This window comes from Chenopodium quinoa, unplaced genomic scaffold (assembly GCF_001683475.1).
Source record: "Chenopodium quinoa cultivar QQ74 unplaced genomic scaffold, ASM168347v1, whole genome shotgun sequence".
Classification (NCBI taxonomy): Eukaryota; Viridiplantae; Streptophyta; class Magnoliopsida; order Caryophyllales; family Amaranthaceae; genus Chenopodium; species Chenopodium quinoa.
Window position 1 is genome coordinate 4,533,949 of NW_018743919.1, and position 22,946 is coordinate 4,556,894.

At 36.6% G+C, this 22,946-nt stretch overlaps 4 protein-coding genes across 4 annotated transcripts; 3 read left to right on the forward strand and 1 right to left on the reverse strand.

Annotated features, from left to right (window-relative positions):
- Positions 1-1,144: 1,144 nt before the first annotated feature.
- On the forward strand, positions 1,145-5,673 carry LOC110687506 (BTB/POZ domain-containing protein At3g19850-like). Its single transcript, XM_021864161.1, has 3 exons — positions 1,145-1,424; positions 1,646-2,863; positions 4,933-5,673. The coding sequence occupies exons 1-3, from the start codon at positions 1,362-1,364 to the stop codon at positions 5,413-5,415; spliced, it is 1,764 nt and encodes a 587-aa protein (XP_021719853.1). The 5' UTR covers positions 1,145-1,361; the 3' UTR covers positions 5,416-5,673.
- A 10,248-nt stretch (positions 5,674-15,921) lies between these two features.
- LOC110687558 (protein MAIN-LIKE 1-like) lies at positions 15,922-18,290 on the forward strand. The gene is made up of 2 exons (XM_021864215.1): positions 15,922-16,086; positions 17,082-18,290. Exons 1-2 carry the CDS (start codon positions 16,018-16,020, stop codon positions 18,288-18,290), a joined length of 1,278 nt encoding a protein of 425 aa, XP_021719907.1. The 5' UTR covers positions 15,922-16,017.
- Positions 18,291-18,295: 5 nt separating this feature from the next.
- LOC110687109 lies at positions 18,296-19,311 on the forward strand. The gene is made up of 2 exons (XM_021863730.1): positions 18,296-18,797; positions 18,965-19,311. The coding sequence occupies exons 1-2, from the start codon at positions 18,321-18,323 to the stop codon at positions 19,085-19,087; spliced, it is 600 nt and encodes a 199-aa protein (XP_021719422.1). The 5' UTR covers positions 18,296-18,320; the 3' UTR covers positions 19,088-19,311.
- On the reverse strand, positions 19,275-22,709 carry LOC110687559 (PKS-NRPS hybrid synthetase CHGG_01239-like). Its single transcript, XM_021864216.1, has 5 exons — positions 22,662-22,709; positions 20,673-21,963; positions 19,962-20,582; positions 19,738-19,887; positions 19,275-19,549 (listed from the first exon to the last, which is right to left on the reverse strand). Exons 1-5 carry the CDS (start codon positions 22,707-22,709, stop codon positions 19,275-19,277), a joined length of 2,385 nt encoding a protein of 794 aa, XP_021719908.1.
- Between the last annotated feature and the right edge of the window lie 237 nt (positions 22,710-22,946).

Here is a 22,946-nt window from a genome sequence, read left to right on the forward strand (position 1 = left end):
GCCCCCTATGGACACATGCCTTCACCTAATTACACCACCAATTATAGCGCGCCATCCTAGGTTATCATCAAACCCTAGAGGGTATACTTTTCCACCCCTATAAATACCCCAATCATTTATGATGGGAGGGGTGGATTAAGACATATCATTCTAAAAGCATTGAAAGCTCCAACTTCTCTCTACTTTCTCTCTCTAAATTTATTCCGTTTCCGGTCACTAACTTGATCCTCAGAGGCGAATATTCCGTCAACCGGAATATTCGTTATTTTGCAGGTGTCCGTGTCCATCTGACCGTGTTCAAGACCAGTATCCCGAGGGATTCCAAAAAACCCCGAAATACCTTTATACTAGGTTAGGTCCCATGTCATGCACGGTAATTTTCAATAACTACTCTATAGTTATTAACACTATATTTAATTATAAAAAAAAAATTATTTAAGTTACTACTTTGTAAAATGAATTAATTATAAAAGAGTCTATTATTAGCAATATAGATAATTTAAAATACACATATATGTATATTTATATATATTTCACTGGCGAAGAGAGAGTATCTTACAACTATGAATCTAATTCGTAAATAGATTTATTTTTTACACACTATTAATCCATTCCCTCTTACGCGGTATTTATTTTTCTTCTCAATAATCAACTGGATTAGAAAAAAATTCATATCTTTCTTAGCAAGCTTTTCAAACATAATTAAATACAAAAATATTTAAAAAAAAAATCCTTGTTGTAAAAATGTAAGAGTAGTATATAGCACTATGTACGTCACAAATTATGTTAGAATTTGATTTTCATTTTTTTAACTTTAGCTTATGGTATCAATATATATAGTGGAAGGACACATTAAATCTTTTTAAACTTCTATTTATATATAAGATTTGTTTCCTAAATAGTTTTTTTTTTTTTTTACACACCAGAAAATGACACGTGTCATTGCTGGTGTGTCTTTTAGTATATAGTTATTGATTGGTTTTTCTCATTTCTCATTTTAAAAAATCTCAATATTTCATATATTAATGATCAAAGTTATGCATCCATAAGTGTGTATGTTAGTATGTTACACACTATCATAAAAATTATAAAACGGACGGAATATATATATAAAATAAACACCATATAATAATGTAATATAATATAATATTGTGGCAAAGGTATTAGTAAAGACAGCAATATTTTCCTGTTTATCTGCCAACACACTGCACACATGCTATCCTAATTTCTATAACCCAAACCACACTGTCTACTTCACCTCCTGCCAACTCTCAGATAACAGAATATCACCCTTTTCTTCTGTCTCTCTTTAACTCATTTTTCTATTTGAAGCTTCATTCAATGTAAATAACCATCAAATTATGGCAGACCAATGTGATCTTCAAATCCATATCAATGGCCAACAAACATTCTTTCTCAATCAGGTATGTATGATATGTAACACATTTATTTCTTATCATCAATTCTATCATCTACCCAAAAGACCGCCACTCTGGATAAAATCTTGGTTCATGTAGCCAACCTCATCTTTTCGGGATTAATGCTTTGACATCACTGTTGTTCTATAAAAAGAAATCATATCTTATTAATTGGGAAGCAATATTTCAATAGTAAAATTAATTTATTTGCTCAAACTTTCCTGCAGAAAATTGTCTCAGCTTTCTCAGGGAAACTCAGGAAATTGATCAAACAAGAAAAGAAAAGAACTCAAATCAAGAAATTAAGCTTTACCCTTGAAGATTTTCCTGGAGGTTCAGATGGGTTTGAGCTAATTTCAAGATTCTGTTACAACAATGGTCGAATTCCAATCACAGTTCATAATGTCTGTCAGCTCTATTGCGCTTCGATTTTTCTGAGTATGACTGATAAATTCTCAAGTTACAATCTTTTGCAACAATCCGAAACTTTTCTTGATGAAATGTTTCATTGGTCTTGGGGTGATGTGCTTGAATGTTTAAGAACTTGTGAACCCTTTTTCACATTAGCCGATTCAAGTAACCTCATTGATAAACTTATTACTACTTTGCTTGCAAAAATTGCTCAAAACTCTGATATTTCCCTCATCTTTTCGTCGAATTCTTCCTCCTCATCTTCTCCTGATAACACAATGTCTCGTAGAATTCGCCTTTCGAATTCATCAATTAAGACTAATACACCAGATTTGAGCAAACCACTGTCATCTTCAAGCACCAATAATACTACTAGCAATCCTACTAGCAGTAACACAAAGGCATGGTGGTTTGATGATTTGGCTACACTATCTCCAATGGTAATAGAGAGGGTAATTCGGAGTTTAGGTGCTTTTGGGAGTGATAATAACAGCTTATTGCTTACCAAATTCGCGCTTCATTACCTTAAAACCGCGCTTCAGAGCAAGAAGAACTGCTCTGTATACTCGAAAGCGGATTACAGTGGGGTTGCAGATACCGCGGTTTATGGAGTGATTCTGATGGGAAGGACTGCATTTTCTTGCAGAGCATTGTTTTGGGTAATGAGGCTGGTAACAGGATTTGGACTCAGCAGAGTCTGCAGAAGTGGATTGGAGAGATTAATTGGCAGTATGCTCGATTTGGCGAAACTCGATGATCTATTAGTATCAGGACATAGTATTGAAGGGAATCATGTTGGAGGTGTTTACGATGTTAATCTTGTAATAAGATTGATTAGAGTGTTTGTACATTGTGAAGGTGTGTCAATAGCAAGGTTAAAGAAAGTGGGGTGGTTGGTAGATCAGTATTTGGCAGAAATTTCACCTGATCAGAACCTGAAAATCTCCAAATTCATAGGTGTTGCTCAAAGTTTACCAGATTCTGCTAGGGATTGCTTTGATGGAGTCTACAGAGCAATTGATATCTACCTTGAGGTAACTAAAACATGTTCTTATTACTATTTATGTTTACTTTTCGTCTGCAAGCCACCATCTTTACTTCGGCTTTGTTCTCTTCAACTTATTAAAATAAGCATGCGTAACTAAACTAAGTAAAGATAAGTTAAAAACACGAGTTTAGTAGAAATAGTAGGCTCAGTAAAACTAAGCCGCAGAAGTAACCCTATATTAACTTTGTCATGGGTGGCGATTTTTTTTTTTTTTCAAGAGATTTCTTTTTATTTATGGGTGCCAGGGAAAAAAATAATATTTTGTATTTTGTTACGGACTATGATTGTGTTTCCTGTGGTGAATATTGTCTTGTAAAAAATGATCGGATTTGAAATTGATTCTTTTCATTTTGGGGACATCTTATTTTTGTTGGTGTTAAAGTTTGTTTCTTATCCATTGATGAGTTGGGGTGATAGGTGTAGTTTTGGACTAAAACTTTAAGGACTACAAAAAGACTTAATACAAAGGAGACAAGGTGAGAAAATAAGACAAAGGATTCCCTGCCTATTAGCTATGAGCATGACATTTTCCTCTTGTTAGTTGTTACATGGCTTTTCTCTTCCCCACCGTCCTTCCCTACTCATCCTTGGTGGCTACTTCTTATAATGTTTTAGTTAGTACTACATACAATGTTACTATGTGTATAAGCGGATCTAGTAGGAGCTCTGAGTGACATATGTTCCACCCTTTACTAAAAAAAAAAGATAAATTTACATTTAAAATAAAAGATAGAGCTTGAAACATTAAAATGAGACGTGTATTGAATTACATTATGGTTTAGCGCCACCATTTTATATTTGTAGACCAATCACATGTATTTACATTTTAGTGTCTTGATTGCTTCAGTTGTCATATTTTTACTGCTATAAATGATGTGATGGTTTTAGATTCCGTAAATTCTCTATTTGTTCTTAAATAATACGTCACATTCACTTGAAATTATGTTTAGGAGCAGAGCATGTTACACAATAAATAAAGTAAAGAGTGAAAGCAATAATAGAAGCAAATACTTCTCCGGTAGTTGAATATCTTAATGGACGCATAGTGATGTCTCATACTCCAAAGATCATAATTTTAGGTAAGATTTCTTTAAAATCAGGGAGGAAATGGTCCATGCTCTTTCTTTATTACATGGCTCATAGTTGATAGATGGAGATGTTTTTCTAAATTGTCTACATATAAAATCATAATTGACCAATTACAAACTTCTTTTTTTTTTAACCCTTTTCATATTTCACTTTCTTAATATATTATCATCAATAACATTTAACTTAATCATCATTACGAGACAGAACAAAGGGTGCGTGTGCGTGACAAACAAGATTGTGGTCTTTGGTAAAAAAAAATTCCCAATTACCATAAACTTCGCAATATAATATGCTAGCTAGATAAAATAGATGTTAACTTAATTAGCGAAAAAGAAGCCAATAAATACTTATCTTAATAAAAAAAAATTCTAGTTCCGCCAATGTATGTTTAACTTTTCTTATTGCATATGCCTTATGAATTCATTCATTCAATCAATGAACAATCACATACGGAGTAACATTTTTGCTTATTCAATCAATGAAGATTCTTGCCTTTACTCTTGGGACAAGAATTAAATCAATATGTGGGCCATAGTTGACTGATTTAGTAACTATACCTAGATTGCACCATTACCCTCATGTGGACCCCCATACACCCACTGCACTCCTGCTCAACGGAAAAGAACAATCACGAAAATAATTTGTGGCTAATAAATGAGCTTTGAGTAGCTACTAAAATTAATAGCAAGGATATTATAGCAAAAATACAAAATATGAACAAGATTTAGATACATCTATTATTAGTTGTTAAAGAGCTACTACATGGATGTATTGTGTTTAATACATCATATGTTCAATAATTTCATATACAACTTACAAGTGGTTTCGATATCAAAATTTAGCATTAGCATAGTACTGGTTACTTTTTACTTTATTTGTTCTATATTTTCAATTAAATGTGAGTTTGATAATGAAATGAATAATACGATATGATAAGAAAGTCAAGTGTTTTTTTTTTAATTGCAGTCTCATCCGACCCTCTCATTCGAAGAACGATCAAGGTTATGTCGATGTCTAAACTACGAAAAACTATCCTTAGAAGCATGCAAGGACCTAGCAAAGAACCCGAGGATTCCTCCTAGGGTTGCAGTTCAAGCACTTGCTTCTCAAAAACATGCAAATTATGAACCCCCTACTAAAGCAAATCAATTGGAATATTATTGTGAGAGCCCTAGTATAAACAAGAGCAACAACAAACAAATTGTTGTATATGGATCGGAAGGAGCAACAACACAACGATATCACGACGATGGTGTCGAAGATGATGATGATGATGAATGTATATCACAAGGAAGTGAAGAAATGAAGTTGAACATGCAAAGAATGCAATGGAGAGTTTTAGAATTGGAGAATTTGTGTAAGGAAATGAAGAGTCAAATGTCCAAAATGGTGAAGCATAACAAATCATTTAGCTCCCCTACATACAATAGACCAACTAGACTTTGTTAATATTTCATGGCTTTTTAGTTACTTTTTTTTTTTTTTCTCTCTACAAGTGTATAAGAATTTTTTTTTTTTTTTTCAATATATGCCTTGTTGTTACGATATATGATAACGTTTTGATATGATTTGGTTAGGATTCTTAGTTGGCAAAGATAAGTTATATGTAAAGTAGATAATATTCTTAATATTCTTGCCATAATTATCTTGTACTTGATTATATATTTTGGCCAAGAGTCATGAATGAAAGCTAAGCAAATATTATTGATTATTATTTCACATGGTATCAAGTATCAAGAGCAAGATTTTTCCTTCAACCGTAATCTATAGCAATGGTAGGTGATACACCGCCACCACCGCCTCCACCACAATTAAAAATCGAACCAAACTCCCCGTTTTACCTAGGTTCGCAGGATCGTCCAGGTGATTTTATTACCCCCGACTCGTTTTAAGGGTGATAACTACGATGATTGGGCTGCCGATATTCGTATGGCATTGGAGGCACGGCGGAAATATGAGTTCTTGGATGGCACGATACCTGGTCCGATTCCTCCTTGTACTCAGTTGGATTGGAATACCATTAATGCCATGTTAGTATCTTGGATAACTAACACCATTGATCCGGAGGTCAAGTCCACCTTGACTAAATACCGAGAAGCCAAGAAGCTCTGGGATCATCTCCAACAACGCTTTACTTTGGTTAATGGTACGCAAATTCATCAATTAAAATCCTCTATTGCGAGGTGCGAACAGACGAAGTCAATTTCTGTGTCAACATACTACGGTCAACTGAATGCCCTGTGGGAAGAGCTTTTTCGCCATGAACCTATTATCTCATGTTCATGTTGTTCTAGTTGCAACGTCGGTGAATTACACGTCCAAAGACGAGAGACGGCTAAACTTCATGAATTCTTAATGGGGTTATACTCTGAGTACCATATGCTCAATTACGTGCCACTATCCTTGCACAAGATCCCCTGCCTTCTATTGATACAGCATATCAATTGGTAGTTCAAGAGGAGCGAGTTCGTCTCGCCAAAGCCATCCCTGATGAGAAGTTTACGGAGGTAGTGGGATTCGCTCTCAAAGCCAGCACGGGGACTGGCCGTGGGCGTGGGAGAGGAAGCGACAGTCTAGTGTGCTCCAAGTGTCAGAAACCCGGTCATGACGCCTCGAATTGCTGGAGTAAACCGGTGTGTTCACATTGCAAGAAGCGTGGCCATGATGTAAGTGGCTGCTATGAGATACATGGGTATCCAGAGGGCTGGTTTGATCACCCTAAGACAGATGGTGCTGACCGCGAAAGGGGGAGCGCATATGGTAGAGGTCGTGGCTCAGTGAAGGCTAATGCCGCAAGCAGCAGCAGCATTGGGGCTTCGAGCAGTGGTGGTGCCTCGGAGTCGAACTCTCCTAATCAAATATTCACCCCTGATCAGTGGAAAGCAATTGCGGGTTTCTTTGGTAACACAAAAGTTCCCGACAATCTTGAATGGTAAGTTTAATACCAAAAAGTGGATTATTGATACCGGAGCAATGCATCATGTCACTGGCGATGAGACTTGGTTATTTGATATAACCGAGATTATGCAAATTCCAGTTGGTCTTCCCAATGGAGGAACCGTGCTTGCAAAGAAGGATGGGTCGATTCGATTGTCACCCTCTCTAACCCTTAAAAATGTGTTATATGTTCCGTAATTGAGTTGCAATTTGCTTTTGGTTCCACAATTAATTGAATATTTAAATTGTGATGTAAAATTTAATTCATCTTTCTGTGCTATACAGGACCAAACGGGGATGCTAGTTGGAACGAGAGTTAGGCAAGATGGACTTTAATACTTCGGAGAAGCTGACTCGGTACAACATATTTCTTTGAATGGAGCAATCTCGTTGTTGGAGCTATGGTACAAAAGGATGGGGCATCCTTCAGAACATGTAGTAAAGTTACTTCCCCCTGTAGTTGATATTAGGGGTAGTTTAAATAAAAATTGTGAGGTCTTTTTCAAGGCTAAGCAACCTAGGGACAAGTTTCCGGTTAGTGATAATAGAGCAAGTCGTATTTTTGAAAAGGTACATTGTGATTTGTGGGGTTCCTATAGGCATCTTCGTCTTGCATAGCTCGTTATTTTTTAACTATAGTTGATGATTATATTCTTGTGTCGTATGGGTTTATTTGTTTGATGATAAAACGGAAGTTTTCCGTATTTTTATGAATTTTATTGCCATGGTTGACTGTCAATTCTCACAATCTATAAAAATTGTGCAAAGTGATAATGGTACGGAACTTAATTGGTTACATGATTATTTTTTCACTACCGGCATTTTATTTTATACTTCATGTGTTGGGACACCACAACAAAACGGTAGAGTTGAGCGAAAACACAAACACATTTTAAATGTAGCCCGTGCCTTACGTTTCCAAGCTCACTTACCAATTTATTTTTGGGGTGAATGTGTTCTTGCCGCTACACATTTAATTAACTGGACCCCAACTCCTTTGCTACAAAATATGACACCCTTTGAAATTCTATTTGGCTTTCCTCCATCGTATAATGTCATCTGCACTTTTGGTTTCTTATGTTTTGCTCACAACCAAAAAACGAAGGGGATAAGTTTGAGAGTCATAGTAGAAAGTATGTTTTCTTGGGGTATCCATTTGGTAAGAAAGAGTGGACCTTATATGATCTTGAAAAGCAGGAATTTTTAGTGTCAAGGGATATGAAATTTTTTGAGAATGTCTTCCCGTTTAATGATGCAAACAAAGTGAATATTGAGCCAGAGAGGGTTGTCCCTATGTATGATGATGTAGTGGTAGACGATGATTTTATTGATGATGCAAGTACAGGGGATACGACACAACTAGGGTCTTCTTCGGGTGATGAATGCCTAGTCGACCAGCAGGGCTCTTCCACTGTCCAGCCCACTGGCCGACCAGTTCCTGAGCAGCAGCAACAGGCGACGCAGCAGGGCCAACCACAGATGCAGCCTGCACAGCCGAGGCAGCAAGGCCAACCACAGCAGCTAGCACAGCCCCTACACTCGCACAGACCGACCCTGAAGGCAGCCAGCAGTCAGATGTGCTCATTGACTCAGTAGATCCAAATGCATTAGGTAGGGGTTTGCGTGTTAAAACTCCGTCAGTTCTCTTACGAGATTATGTGACTCACACTGTATTTGCCAAAAGTCCATCTTTGCCTACACCGCTTCCACAGCAAAAATCAGGTACCCCGTATCCTATAGCACACTGCATTATATGTGATAATTTTTCCGTCAATTACCCTCGATTATGGCAGCTATCATTTCGAGTAATGATCCAAAATCTTTTAAGGAAGCAATGAGGCATGAAGGCTGGCGAAATTCAATGTAAGAAGAGATCCGAGCCTTGGAAGATAATGGGACTTGGACATTGGAGGAGTTGCCCCCTGGCAAACGTGCTTGGTAGCCAATGGGTCTATAAGCCCAAATATTTATCCAATGGTGATGTTGAATGATCGAAAACAAGATTGGTAATTTTTGGCAATCATCAGACCGAGGGCATCGACTACAATGAAACTTTTGCTCCGGTGGAAAAGATGACTACTATCCGAGCTTTCTTAGCAATAGCTGCCTGCAAAAACTGCAATTACATCAGATGGATGTGCATAATGGCTTTTTACATGGTGTTCTTGCCAAAGAGGTGTACATGAAATTGCCCCCCGGGTTCGAGAGTGATAATTCAAAATTGGTGTGTCGGTTGCGAAAGTCATTGTATGGTTTGAAGCAAGCTCCACGTTGTTGGTTTGCAAAGCTTGTTACAGCTTTGAAGGGGTATGGGTTCCTTCAATCTTACTCTGATTATTCACTATTTACATTCACTCAAGGGCAGGTTCAAATAAATGTGTTAGTTTATGATGATGATTTGATTATTTATGGGAATGATTCCGCTGCGTTGTTGGCTTTAAAAGCCTATTTGGGTGATTGTTTTAAAATGAAAGATTTAGGGCCCTTGAAATATTTTCTTGGCATTGAGGTGGCACGGAGTGCGACAAGTTTATTTCTGTGTCGGCGTAAATATACGCTAGACATTATTTCTGAGGCAGGCTTGACAGGTGCAAAGCCTAGTGATTTTCCTATACAGCAACATCATAGATTGGGTCACGCGACGGGTGATTACCTTGCGGATCCGGAGCCATACCGTCGCCTCATTGGCCGTTTGGTCTATCTTGCTGTGACATGGCCAGATCTTACCTATTCCGTGCATATTCTATCCCAGTTCATGCAATCCCCTCGAGTAGAGCATTGGGAGACTGCCTTGCGTGTGGTCCGGTACTTGAAGGGTACACTCGGGCAAGGGATTTTTCTACGGGCAGATAGTAATTCGACACTTCAGGGGTGGTGTGACTCGGATTGGGATGCTTGTCCACTCACTCGACGTTCTTTAACAGGTTGGCTAGTGTTCTTAGGCCAATCTCCTATTTCATGGAATACAAAGAAACAACCTACAGTTTCTACGTCATCGTCAGAGGCCGAATATCGTTCTATGGATGCAGTAACTTGCGAACTGAAGTGGTTAAAAGGTTTGTTATTGAGCTTGGGAGTACATCATCCCAAAGCTATACCATTGTTTTGTGATAGTCAGTCCGCTTTACATATCGCTAAAAATACGATTTTTCATGAACGAACCAAACACATCGAGGTTGACTGTTATTTTGTGAGAGATGCCATTACGGATGGTATTATTGCCCCTTCTTATGTGTCTACAAGTTCCCAGTTGGCGGATATTTTTACAAAGGCTCTTGGCAAGCGACAATTTGATTTTCTCTTGTCCAAGTTGGGCATTTTCGATCCTCACCATGCTCCAACTTGAGGGGGGTGTTACGATATATGATAACGTTTTGATATGATTTGGTTAGGATTCTTAGTTGGCAAAGATAAGTTATATGTTAACTAGATAATATTCTTAATATTCTTGCCATAATTATCTTGTACTTGATTATATATTTTGGCCAAGAGTCATGAGTGAAAGCTAAGCAAATATTATTGATTATTATTTCACACTTGTTTTAATTTTTGGGTCTTTTAATTGGTGTAAGCTTGTAAATTTGAGGCATATTTTTGTTATATTTCAATATATATGGTAATTAAAATTATGGGCTCAATGATTAGTTTTACATGTTTTTCTTCTTTCAACGGTTTTTTTTTTCCATCTTTCATCAAGAAAAAAAATTCATTTCAAAACTAGAATAATATATATACTAATATTCACACTTGTGTTTGTTGAACAAGAATGATGTGGTAGTAACAAAACACGAGATTCAAAGCGTCGAAAACTGAGAAACAAGTTAAGGTAATATGACAATAACAAATTAACAATTTAATAAGACATGTAATGACAAATTTACGGATCTCTCAATTCTCTCTAGATTTGAAAAGATTGATCAATAATTACCTAATAACTTTGTAGAATGTTTCTCTCAAAACTATTTATTTAATCAAATACTATTTACCTAATCAACAAGCTCATAGTCGCGTTTTTTTAAGAAGAACAAGCTCATAGTTTAAAATTTAAACAACTAGACAATAATTAGATTACAAGTTTACAACTAGAAGTGTAGATAACTAGAAACCAATAATAGTTTCGATCCTCTACATTAGTAATTGTGACAATCCCATTTTTAAAAGGTTTATGTCTCAGGTTTTTTTTTTTTAACCAAAATAGTAAGTAAAAAGTACTGTGTAAACTGTAAAAATCTAATCAATAATCTAACCAAGTTTAGTACATGGCACTAATATAAATTACGATAAAGTGAGTACTTGGTGAAATAAAGGCTCAATGATGAGGCACTTATGAAGTAAAGATTCTACAAAACTGATCCTATATTCTTTTTTTTTTTTTGTCTTTTTTTTTTTTTTTTTTTTTTTGTCTAGAAATGTAGGTGGGTCATAATGTTATGGCTTATATTGTGTGAATTTACTTGCCCACAGTTCCACAAAGTCAATTTACTTGTTTCTATTGTTGGCTTCAAGTAAGTTTCTTTACATTGTCACTCTTTTTCATTTGTTTTGGTTGATAAAATGGTTATTTTGAATTTGAAATCCTCTTTATACTCAAAAGCGATAATAACTTTATAAAAAACAATGATGTGAAGTTTCATATTCAATATCATTTGAGCTCATGGTTTTTTCTTCTAAATCAATTCTTGCCTAAATTCTTTATATATAATGTATAGTTTTTTTTGGGAAAAAGTTTGTATATATACCGGTTAAAAATAAGAAATACTCTTATTCAATTATTATTTTCCCTTTAAAATATTTTCTAAATAAATGCATGTCAAAAAATATCAATAACATATTTAATTTGGACCTTTAAGTCACAAACACTAGTACATAATTGGCATTATGTAACATGTAATTGGTAACACTTCTTGAAATGCAAAATATTAGATTTATAGGTAACACTTTGGTAACACTTTATTAGAATGTAACACTCAATGTAACACTTTTAACATAAGTAACCCTCCAAAGTAACACTTTTAAAATAAGTAACATTTTATGGTAACACTAAGAGGTGTTACATTATTTTAAGTTGAATTAAACATTTATAAAAAAATAAAAGTCAGTATTAATCCTCAAATTTAATTACCAATTTATTAAAAAAGTTTAGGATTACCGCCAAAGCAATTAAAAAAAAAAAATGGGCCTCAATTAGCTTAAACCGCCAGAAAAATTAAGAAAAAAAAAAAAAAACCAATCACTCAATTCAAGTTTATTTTCCTCAATCAGCAACGACAATCTTACGTTATCACAAAAAACCCAATCTCTCAATTATTCAAGTTCAATTCGCGCGAATTTCATCACAACATCAGTCGTCGACTCGATCGTCATCTGGGGTTCCATCAATTCGCGCTTCCAATCAGGTATCTTGTTATTTTTTTGGTGGATTTTTGATGTTTTTGGTTATGTAATCATTAATATTCATGTGAATTATCACAATCTAGTTTATAGGGTTTGTTTTTTATTGGATTCTATATTATTTCAATTGAAATCTGCACCTGTTGTTATTCACGATTTCATGCAATTTTTTTTTTTTTTTTGTATATTAATGGATTTTCTTATTTAAACGATGTTATATACTTCGTATTATTGATCTTAGGTTTTACTAATTTTCCTAAAAATCATCAATTCTTAAAGAATGACGTGAAGTTGTGAATTTAACACAATTAGTTGATTCAATTCCTAAATCTAAATATATGAACTGGATGAATTGGCATTCTAGATGCTACTTTATATTAAACCTGGTATCTTGTTAATATGACTTGTATGAGAGAAAAACAAGACAATTATTGTGGACTTTGTTTAGTTTAAGATATAGCTTTGTTTGTTGTCAACCTAGCTCATTGATTGACTTTTGGTCATGTAATGACTATTGAGTACTTTTCCTTAAGAAGCTTGTCAATGATAAACTCGGTCTAGCAGATAGTTGATAAACTCGGTATAGCAGTGGTTTTGTAATGAAAAGTTGATTGAGTTTGTTAAGTTGTCTTGGACTCTCTATAGTATTCTCAACTTGAAGATTGGCAATAAAAATTCGGCAAACTAATTTATTTAGCATGATAGTTGATTATTCTAGTTAATTTAATTGATCCTACTTAGAACCATAATAATTTAAGTGGTTTATTGAGTGGAGGAAATTAGCAGTTTCCTTAATTTGAATGTTACTCAAAAAGGTTGAGGAAATTAACATGACATTATTCCAATACTACGTATCAAATTACTCCCTTCGGAAATCAAGATATTATCAATAGTAGTTATTCATCTGTTGCTTTATTGGCTACATTATTGCTACATTATCATTGATTGTGTTCTCTTTTGTTCTTTTAGAACACATCTCCAACTCTTAGTTGGTCAATGCCTCATTTAATTTTCTAGATAATAAATGAACGATTGTTTCTCAATTTTGACACAAGAAATTTTCTTAGCAGCAGGTTGCTAGGTCCCTATTACTTACAGTTAAAGATCACACTCCTTCATACAATAAATTAGTTAATCTGGCCTGAAATTTGATATTGGGTGAGAAGCCCATTCTTGTTGTTTCCAAAGTCCCAACAGTACCTCCCAAGCCTAGTAAATATCTTGCTTGTATAGGAAAGCTTATGTCATGCTATCCTACTCTTTCTGTTATGTCATGCTTTATGTTCAAAGAACAGCAAACACATCATGTCTTATGTCTTCCTTAGTCCCTTGTACTCTTTCATCAAACTTCAAATCGGGCAGAATCTAATCCCAAACATCTAGCACTAGCACGGTTCTTTCATGTTCCATGTTAATCAATAATGTTTATGAGTATATTTCAATTCTCACCTCTTTTTCTCCTTGGAGTCTTCATTTTACCATAAAAAAATCATGTGGTGTTAAATTTGCAGACTGTTTTATTAGTTTCTTAATTGCAGCCTGGAGTAAAATCTGCTAAATAGTCCACAAATTATTTCATACATTGATGTGAATATCTAACAAGGTCATGAATAGTGAAATAACGAGCTTTATATTTATTAGTTGTCATAAGTCAGTGGTTAAATTTAGTGTCGTGCTACAGAATTTACTCTTAACCTTTATTTAATTGTTAAATTTATTTGAGGTCTGATATTATAGTGATAGTGTTTACATTTGGCGGTTTTGAGCTGTGTGGTATCTTTGTGCTCGGACAGTAGGTGAGTTGTGTCGGCTTCACTGAGGTAGTTTCTACTATTGACATAGTTTCAATGAACTTTTGTCTTTGCATTGCATGATTATAGCTGATCAGACTTTAGCTCTAGCAAGATTAATTTGCCTCAGACTTTTGCAATATTTATAAAGCTGCGTGTGAGGTAAATTAATCTTGCTAACAATCTGAGTCTGAGTATTAGCAAGATTAATATCTACCTCAGACTATTAGTTGTGGCATTGAGAGGAAAGTGATTTATTACTACGATGACAACTACAACCTATTAACATGGCTAGTTCACAAGTGCATTTAGGGAGTTCACAAGCACAAAGTTTTTCACAAGCACAAAGATTTGGACATGACTTACAGGAAAATTACGAGAATCATATGGGTTCTTAAAGCCCTATAAAGACCAAATTGTGAAAGAAATTGTAGCAGAATTAATGAATGACGCTCAAGCAAATTGATCCTAAAGTGTTGGATACTTTGACTCGATCACTTGAAAATGTGTCATCCAATCCAGAACTTACAGATCATATTCCCATTGTACACTCTAATGAACAACAGCGAAATGAGGTAATGGTTAATATATAATCTTTTAAAAAGCACTAACTCTTATTATTGCGTTATTCCATTTTTGTTCTAGTTGTTTGATATGTGATGCTTTCACACATAGGATTAATTGGATCAAGATGAAGAATTAGGATGGCAATTGATGATACTACAAGAACTTACTCTTACCGCTGTTTTGCTGTTGCTACCGCTGTTTTGCTGCTGTTTTTTACTGTTACTGCTGTTTTTTCGCTGCTATTGTTGCTGACTCTTGCTACTTCGATTTGCTGCCACTGCTCTCTGTTACTGCTGGTTGCTGCCAACTGTTGTCTGCTATTACTGGAAGTGCCACTCTTGTCTGCTACTGCTGGTTGCTGCTAAAGACTGCGGCTAGCAGCTTCTGTTACTGCTTCCGCCATTTTGCTAGCTGCGTAGCTGCTGCCATTCTACTAGCTAGCTGTGTAGCTGCTGCTATACGCTGTTGTTAATGCTATTTACTGTTATCGCTGACTTTTTTGAAATTTGGAAGTTTTTTGTTTTACCTTACTTTTTCCAAGCTAGAGATCGAATTTAATTTTCTGTGTTTGGATTATTATATTGTTTGGCCAAACATTAAAATTGGTGTTTATGGATTTTTTTTTGTAAGAATTATGAAAGTATTTCAATCCAAATTGTTTTCTATCATGTGTTGATTTCTATTCATATAGTTGTTGTATAAATAATTTTTTTTATATTTAAAAAAAATACTAAATGTTATAATAATAATAATAATAATAATAATAATAATAATAATAATAATAATAATAATAATAATAATAATAATAATAATAATAATAATAATAATAATAATAATGATAAATGTTACCTATTAATCTATAAAGTGTTACATTACTTTGAAAAAAGTGATACATAATGTTGAATAAAGTGCTACTATGTATCAAAACATGATTGAAAAATGTTACCTAATAATCAACAAAGTGTTACATTAGTTCAAAAAAGTGATACATAATGTCGGATAAAGTGATACTATATGATTGAAAAATGTTACTAAAGATAAGTAAGTGTTACATAAGAAATAAAAAGTAGGGTGTTGTTAAACGTCGTTCGCATTTTACTAGGTGACGTTCACATTTTTTACATGAATTTCCTAAATTGCCCTCCGTATATAAATACTCGATAAAGTAAGTTAGCGCTTTACGAGACATTTCCCATCTCACAAAATCACTCTTTGACACTTTCTCTCTCTAAAACCTTCCAAAAAATCTGAAATTTTGAAAAAAAAAAAAAAAAAATCAGAAATTTTTTTTTAAAAAAAAAAAACCAAAATAGTTGAAGGCTACTCAAACACAAGCAAATCTTGCAATCAAACGTTGAATCCGACAATGGCAGACCGACGGAGAATTAGGCTGACGTTTGGTGGTCGTGGTGGCGGCGTTAGCGGCGGCGAGCCGGTGAGTTTTTTTTTTTTGTTTTAAATTTTTGAATTTTGAAAAAAAAAAATTCTGGACAAGGGGACTTCCGCCCAGAAATTCCGGAAGTCCAGGGGAACTTCCGGAAATTTCAGGCGGAAGTGGGGTTTCCGCCTGAAATTTCCGGAAGTTCCCCTGGACTTCCAGAATTTCTGGGCGGAAGTCCAGTTTCCAGGTTTTTTTATTTTTTTTTATTTTTCTGTTATTCCCCCTTTTTATTTTATTTTTTTTTTCTGTTTTTCCCTTTTTTTTTTGGTTTTTTTGTTTTTCTGTTTTTCCACCTTTTTTTTTGTTTTCTGTTTTTCCTTTGTTTTTTAATTTATGTTTTTCTTATTTTTTTTTTGTCCTCGATTTTGTTGATTTGGTGCATGTTTTAATTTGAAAATATTTGTGTCCTTCATTTTTTTTTTGAAGTAATTTGTGTCCTTCATTTGTGGCATTAAAATAATTTTTTTTTCTTGATTTAGTTTTGCAATAGTTATTGATATGTAATTTTTGTTGATTTAGTTTTACAATAATTATAGTTTTACAATAATTATAGTTTTACAATAATTATAGTTTAGCATTAAAGTAAGTTTGTTGTTGCTATGTAATGTTATTGTTATGTAAATTTTGTTTGGTTTGTATTGGTTTTTGCTGCTGTTGTTGTAATGTATTATGGTTGTTTACTTAAATTGTTGTTATTGTTATTGTAATTGTTTTTTTTATTGGGTTGTCGTTGTTGCGTTTAAATTTTGGCAGTTTTGTGGTTAATTATAGTTTTGATTTGGTCTGTTATTGTGTTGAAATTATTTGTAGTGTGTTAGTGTGTTGTTATTGTTAGTAGTGTATTAGTATTGTAAGAATAATATTATTGTTATTATTTGTAATGTTGTTATTATTGTTTATTTGATTTGATTTATTATAGTTTTGATTTGATTTTTTTGACTATGAATTATTATTGAAATATGATTCTGTACTTATTTTTTTTAATGCAGATTGAGGGTTCTGGTCCTCGTCATGCAAGATCAAGACGTTTGAATGCGTCTGTTAGGAGGGAGTTAGGTGGTGCAGGACCTTCACATGCACCGTTTCAGCATGAGCAGCAGTATGGGACTGCTGGTGCTTGGTCGGGGGAGCACCAGTCACAGGGGAGCGCCCCCATGTATTCGTCTACTGGAGTGCCTTCATCAGATGAGGATGAGGATGAGGATGAAGATCGAGGAAGTCAATCTACTGGAGATGCACAGTACGACCCTCAGGATTACCGTACTGTGTATAGGGGTGACCATGGGAGATATGTTAGCAGTAGTGAACCAGGTCAAGCTTCTACCAGCTCGTCAGAGTCATGGGTAGTGCAGGAGCCGATGCCAGGTGGGCCTGAGGATGGTACCGTTATTCCGAGTTTTGGGGGTCATGTGTCTGCCTACATATGGGGTGGGCAGGAGCGAAACGTGCTGCGGTATTTGAGCAGGACACAGTTGTGTTCTGAATTGGGTAACTGGCGCGCTCGTCTTCCGCCGGAGCACCTGGAACCGATTGATGGCACTGGTCTATCTCATTTACCCGGGATCATGTTCCGGCGATTTGACTGGCCCTTAATTTCTGCTTTTGTTGAGAGATGGCAGCCAGACACGAACACGTTTCACATGCCTTTTGGGGAGATCACGATCATGCTGCATGATGTGTATCATATTCTAGGGCTTCGTGTCGACGGTTCCATGGTTTCCACTACTCCTAGCACGGATGTTTTACGGGACGCGTGCTCGGTTACCTTGGATATGACTGAGGAAGAGCTGAATGAGAAGTGCGGTACCAAAACCGTATGGCAGGGTAGTGGGGTCCTGACTGAGAGGATAGTGGAGTCGACCTTGGAGGCGCAGAGGCCCTTCAGTTTCCATTACAGGGCGTACCTGTGGTTAGTACTCGGCGGTTGTTTGTTTTTGGACAAGAGTGGAAACCGTACTCATCCTTCCTTCCTCAACGAGCTGTTTGTTGAGGATGTTCATATTAGTAAGTACTCCTGGGGTTCTGCTGTGCTAGCATACATGTACCGGCAATTGGGTACAGCATCACGAAGAGATGCTGATTCTATCGCTGGCTGCCTTACGCTTCTGCAGGCGTGGATCTACGAGTACTTTCCGTGTTTCCGGCCTCAGCAAGGGACCTTGACCAGAGAGCTTGCTATTCCTCGTGCGTCCGCCTAGGATGTTGGATCGGGGTGCCCTAACAAGAGCATGGAGCGCCTTCTCGCTTTTCGGGCTAGGTTGGATCATTTGACTGACAATGAAGTTAACTGGCTACCGTACGGAGTTGATCCAGCACGACGCGTGCCTGCTACTCTTTTCATTGGCTGCATCCAGTATCGTAGCATCATTGAGCCATACATGCCTGATCGAGTGGTTCGGCAACTTGGATACGTCCAGGGCATTCCACCAGCCATTATCAGGCCTGAGAAGGCTAAGAGACCGACGAACTTGAAGATGTATCGGGTTGACTTTCCGCCAGAGATGACATATGTGATGTGGACTCGGTTTGTCCCTGGTATGTCTTTTAGTGTCGTGGTAGGTGCCCTCAGCAGACTTGGTGGTGGTGCTCCTACAGTCGGTCCTGGTTACATGCAGTGGCTGTACCGATTTTCTCATCCACGTGTTTCTCCAGTTGCGTCATCACATGAGAGTCGCACACTGCCAGAGAGAACTAACACGGATTACGTAAGTAGTTGTATTTTTTGGTATAATTTAATAAGTTGCTATTTTAATATGTTGTTTATAATATGTTGTTTTTAAAATCCGATTTTTTTAATATGTTGTTTTTAATATGTTGTTTTTTTAAAAAAAAAACTTGTGATTTATTTAATATATTGTTTTTTTAATTGAAGTGGATGGGTCGGTCTATGGAGGTCATCAACAGGACCCTGGAGGAGTATCCGAGCCTATCGCGTGATACAAGAGCAATGGCTGAGGCGCTACGAGCTGATTGGAGGGCGATGATGGGGTTGTGAACTTCCTGTTTTTTTTTTTATTTCCCTTGTACGCATTTCGTTTATGTACTATTTATTCATCATGTACTTTAAGTATTGAACAACTGTTTTGGTGGTTTTGTAAATATTTTGTTTAATTAAGTTCAATTCGTTGCAAATTACATAACGACAACTATTTAACATAAATTAAAGTACAACAACATGTTCACTATCTAATTAAGGCATCCCACATGTTCCTTCTAGCTTCGTAACGCTGATCCCAACCATCAACACTTGGGTCGTGGTGCTCGGTCCACCAACCTGCAACCGGGGGAAGTGGCGAATCAGGTGCAACTTCAATACAAATAAAATGTGAGGCCCCAACTGTAGCGATGACAAACTCTCGCTCCGGTGCTGTGACCCCCCTTCTTGCCCGCAACGGCAATATCGTGAGGCATGGGTAGTAGCAAGTTGGTGTTTGGCCTACACCAAGAATAATAACCGCTGCGTTGAACCAAGTCGCAATAGGAAATAAATCTTGTATTGCAACCATCCAATGACGGGAATCAACCGCCCCACCGTCCCATCGAATACGCTGCACATTGATCTCAAGTCTTCTAAGCCCATAAATCCTCTCATATAGGGCTCGATAACCGAGGACCACATTCGCTATTGTCTCTCGAGCGTCATACCATCGGCCTTGATCACCGAAGAAGAACTCGGCCACACACGAAACCCACAGTTCCCATCGCCAATGACATCCTTCCATCCTGTGATGTAAGGCAACATCGGCCCTGGAAGCATGTGTCTATAACGGCTTTGGCTAATGTCGTTTACATCTCCTGCACAAATGTAGGTTTCAGTTAATAGTTTAGTGAACGCTGATTTATGTGAAAAACACAACACTCAATCGTACCTGTTTGTCGTGCGCCACGTTCAGTGTGTTGGCGGTTTACATGTTCAAAATAAGAACGATCACGTCTTGTATCATTGTTTCTTGGTCGACCACGAACCCGGTGGTTTACAGCAGGCTCTCTGAGATCGGAATGATCCGGATGCAGCTCCTCTTCAATGATGCGAGACACGTTTCGAAGAACAGCAGGATCACTATCAAACACCTCCTCCATCAGAGAACGAAAATGTGCGGCATCCTCGGTTGAGTCATTGCCAGGCACCGTCCCACCATCTCCAGAACCAATAACCAAGGTCCTCCAAAACGGGTGAATTTGCCTTATGTACAATCCTGTCCCAGCAGCTAGCGAATCATGTATCTGGCATGCACAGGGAAACCCGTGGGTCACACGCATTGCACATCCACATCGTTCGTGCACTTGATAACTCAGCTCCCTCATCCTCCTTGTCTCCTCATCGAGAACCTTCAAACAATGACGAGACACCTTCCCGTTTATACGTGACAGTGGCAACTGTCGGTACTTTTGACCTATCTTCGACCTAGAAGCATCCAAACCATTACGAATTGCGATGATTTGATTACCAATGTGGCTATGAACTCGAGCCCATACGGTATCTAAAGAACCTGCACATTACAAAGAAAAACCGTTATGATTTGTAACTCAAATTCCTAAAATAAAGTACATACATGAAGTTCAATAATCTTACACCAAACCTGTCGAGGAATCAAACCACATCTTCACGGCCGAATGTTGGCTCTCAACTCTGCAAGTGCTGGTGTTGCCATAATGTAGAACTTGGTTTGTCCAAAATGTCACGAACTTCGTTTTATGACAAAGCCATGTGTTCTCTACATATTGTATCACTGCTGGAAAACTTGCCCACTTATATTTCATGTTTTCTACAGCGGCCTCATAATCTTCCTCGGTTGCAGCGTCCATGATACGTTTCCATTTTCCGTTTTTGAAAGACGCACCGATTTTCTTGCTTTTGAACATAGCAGTGACCCGAGCCTCCACATCTTTGTTAATGTGCCATCGACAAAGTAAGTGCGAGGTTCCTGGAAACACTTCCCTCAATGCAGCACATAGCCCAAGCTCACGGTCTGTCAAGAAAACCGACGGCTCCTTATTATACCCAATCACGTCTCTCAACCTCTGCAAAACCCATCGATAGCTTGCCGTGCTCTCATTGCGCATGAACACGTAAGCGACGAGAAAATTCTGATTTGTCGGTGTCACGCTAACTATCTCAAAGAACGGCATCCCGTATCGGTTAGTCTTGTAAGTGGAATCCATACCGATCACATAGGGGTACGTCCGTAGGATGTCTACCATGACTGGATGCGCCATAAAGGCGTGCTGTAAAACGCCTTCATCATCGGACATGACCCAGTAAACATACTGACTTTGTCTCGCCAAATGTAGAAATTGCTGAACAACTCCTCTCCCATCAGACATCTCCTCTCTGAAGTCATTCCGACAGTTGTAGATGTGTCTGATGTTTGGATGATCATCAGGAAATTGCTCCGCAATAGTCGCCATGATGTTACGCGGTGCAACCTTAGACTTCGTCATGTCACGCACAACCTGCTTCGCATTCGGGCTCAACCCACTAATTTTACGATGACCCTCTGGATACGCAATCATTGGATGGTTGTGGGTCCCAGTTACATCATCTTTCGCCCGGATAAACCAAGTATTGGTGACGAACTCGTAACATATCTTGATGTAGAAAGGACAACCAATGCCCTTGGTTTTGGTGTCCTTTCGAATTACGTTCTCAAGATCTCTCGGCTTACTCCTGCGTCCCCGGTCACATCTTAAATATTGAACTGGTCGACCATCCCTCTGTTTGTTGAAAGACAATTTCACCAAAATAAATCCCAGATTTATTGCAACAGCATCCGCCCATGTAACTACATCGTCAAACGTTAGAAAAACCGTGTCTGTCACAAAATGTGCACTGTAATTCACAACGTCACCGTCGTCTTCAACCTCCGAATCCTATCAAAATAACAATACAAACAAATAAAACACGCAAGGATTACTATTTTAAATTTAACAATAATAATACAAATAATCATAATAATAATAAAAATAACAATAATAACAATAATAATATTAATAGTATTAATAGTAATAATAATAATAATAATAATAATAATAATAACAATAACAATAATAATACTAATGATAATAATAATAATAATAACAATAATAATACTAATGATAATAACAATAACAATAATAATACTAATAATAATAACAACAATAACTACGTAACATTAACAAATAATAACTAATATAATAATAATAACAACAATAGTAATAATAATAGTAGTAATAATATTAATAATAATCGTAATCATAACAGAAATTTACAAAATTAACAAAACTAATATTAATAACCATAATAATAATAATAATAGTAATAATAATAACAATAACAATTACGTAAAAAAAACAAAAAAACAAAAAAAAAGGACATCCGCTTGTTTTTTTCCGGAAATCTGGGGGAGACCCGCCCAAAATTTCCGGATGTCCCTAATTACATCCGGAAATTTCATCCGGATGTGTACATCCGCCTGAAATTTCCGGATGTTATTGGGGACATCCGGAAATTTTGGGCGGATCACCCCCATATTTCCGGAAAAATCAAGCGGATGTCCTATTTACATAAAAAAAAAATCCGAAATACTTACAGATTCTTCCGTCGAACCCTCCGGCGTGTGATCGTTGTCGTCGTCCATCGTAAAACATCACTCTGTACACTTTCCTTTTCTGGCCCGGGATTTTTAAATTCCTCGGGATTACCGTACAATGGTGGAACCGGGATTTTTTAATGCTCGGGATTTTTTTAACACAAGTGGTGGGTCGGTAATGTTTTTAATGTTGTCGGTAACTAAATTTACCCATGGTGGACCCTTAAATAGATAAAATACCCACAAGGGCAAAAATGTCATTTCAATTAAAAATGTGAACGTCAC

Excerpts from the sequence above, each read along its gene's own strand:
- LOC110687506 (XM_021864161.1), top strand. The coding sequence starts at position 1,362 with ATGGCAGACCAATGTGATCTTCAAATCCATATCAATGGCCAACAAACA. Across the intron at positions 1,425-1,645 it reads AAACATTCTTTCTCAATCAG|AAAATTGTCTCAGCTTTCTC; the intron begins GTATGTATGATA and ends ACTTTCCTGCAG. Across the intron at positions 2,864-4,932 it reads CAATTGATATCTACCTTGAG|TCTCATCCGACCCTCTCATT; the intron begins GTAACTAAAACA and ends TTTTAATTGCAG.
- LOC110687558 (XM_021864215.1), top strand. The coding sequence starts at position 16,018 with ATGGCAGACCGACGGAGAATTAGGCTGACGTTTGGTGGTCGTGGTGGC. Across the intron at positions 16,087-17,081 it reads GCGTTAGCGGCGGCGAGCCG|ATTGAGGGTTCTGGTCCTCG; the intron begins GTGAGTTTTTTT and ends TTTTTAATGCAG.
- LOC110687109 (XM_021863730.1), top strand. The coding sequence starts at position 18,321 with ATGGAGCGCCTTCTCGCTTTTCGGGCTAGGTTGGATCATTTGACTGAC. Across the intron at positions 18,798-18,964 it reads AGAGAACTAACACGGATTAC|TGGATGGGTCGGTCTATGGA; the intron begins GTAAGTAGTTGT and ends TTTTAATTGAAG.
- LOC110687559 (XM_021864216.1), bottom strand. The coding sequence starts at position 22,709 with ATGGACGACGACAACGATCACACGCCGGAGGGTTCGACGGAAGAATCT. Across the intron at positions 21,964-22,661 it reads AGGGTTCGACGGAAGAATCT|GATTCGGAGGTTGAAGACGA; the intron begins GTAAGTATTTCG and ends TTATTTTGATAG. Across the intron at positions 19,550-19,737 it reads TTCGGTGATCAAGGCCGATG|CGGTTATTATTCTTGGTGTA; the intron begins GTATGACGCTCG and ends GGTTCAACGCAG.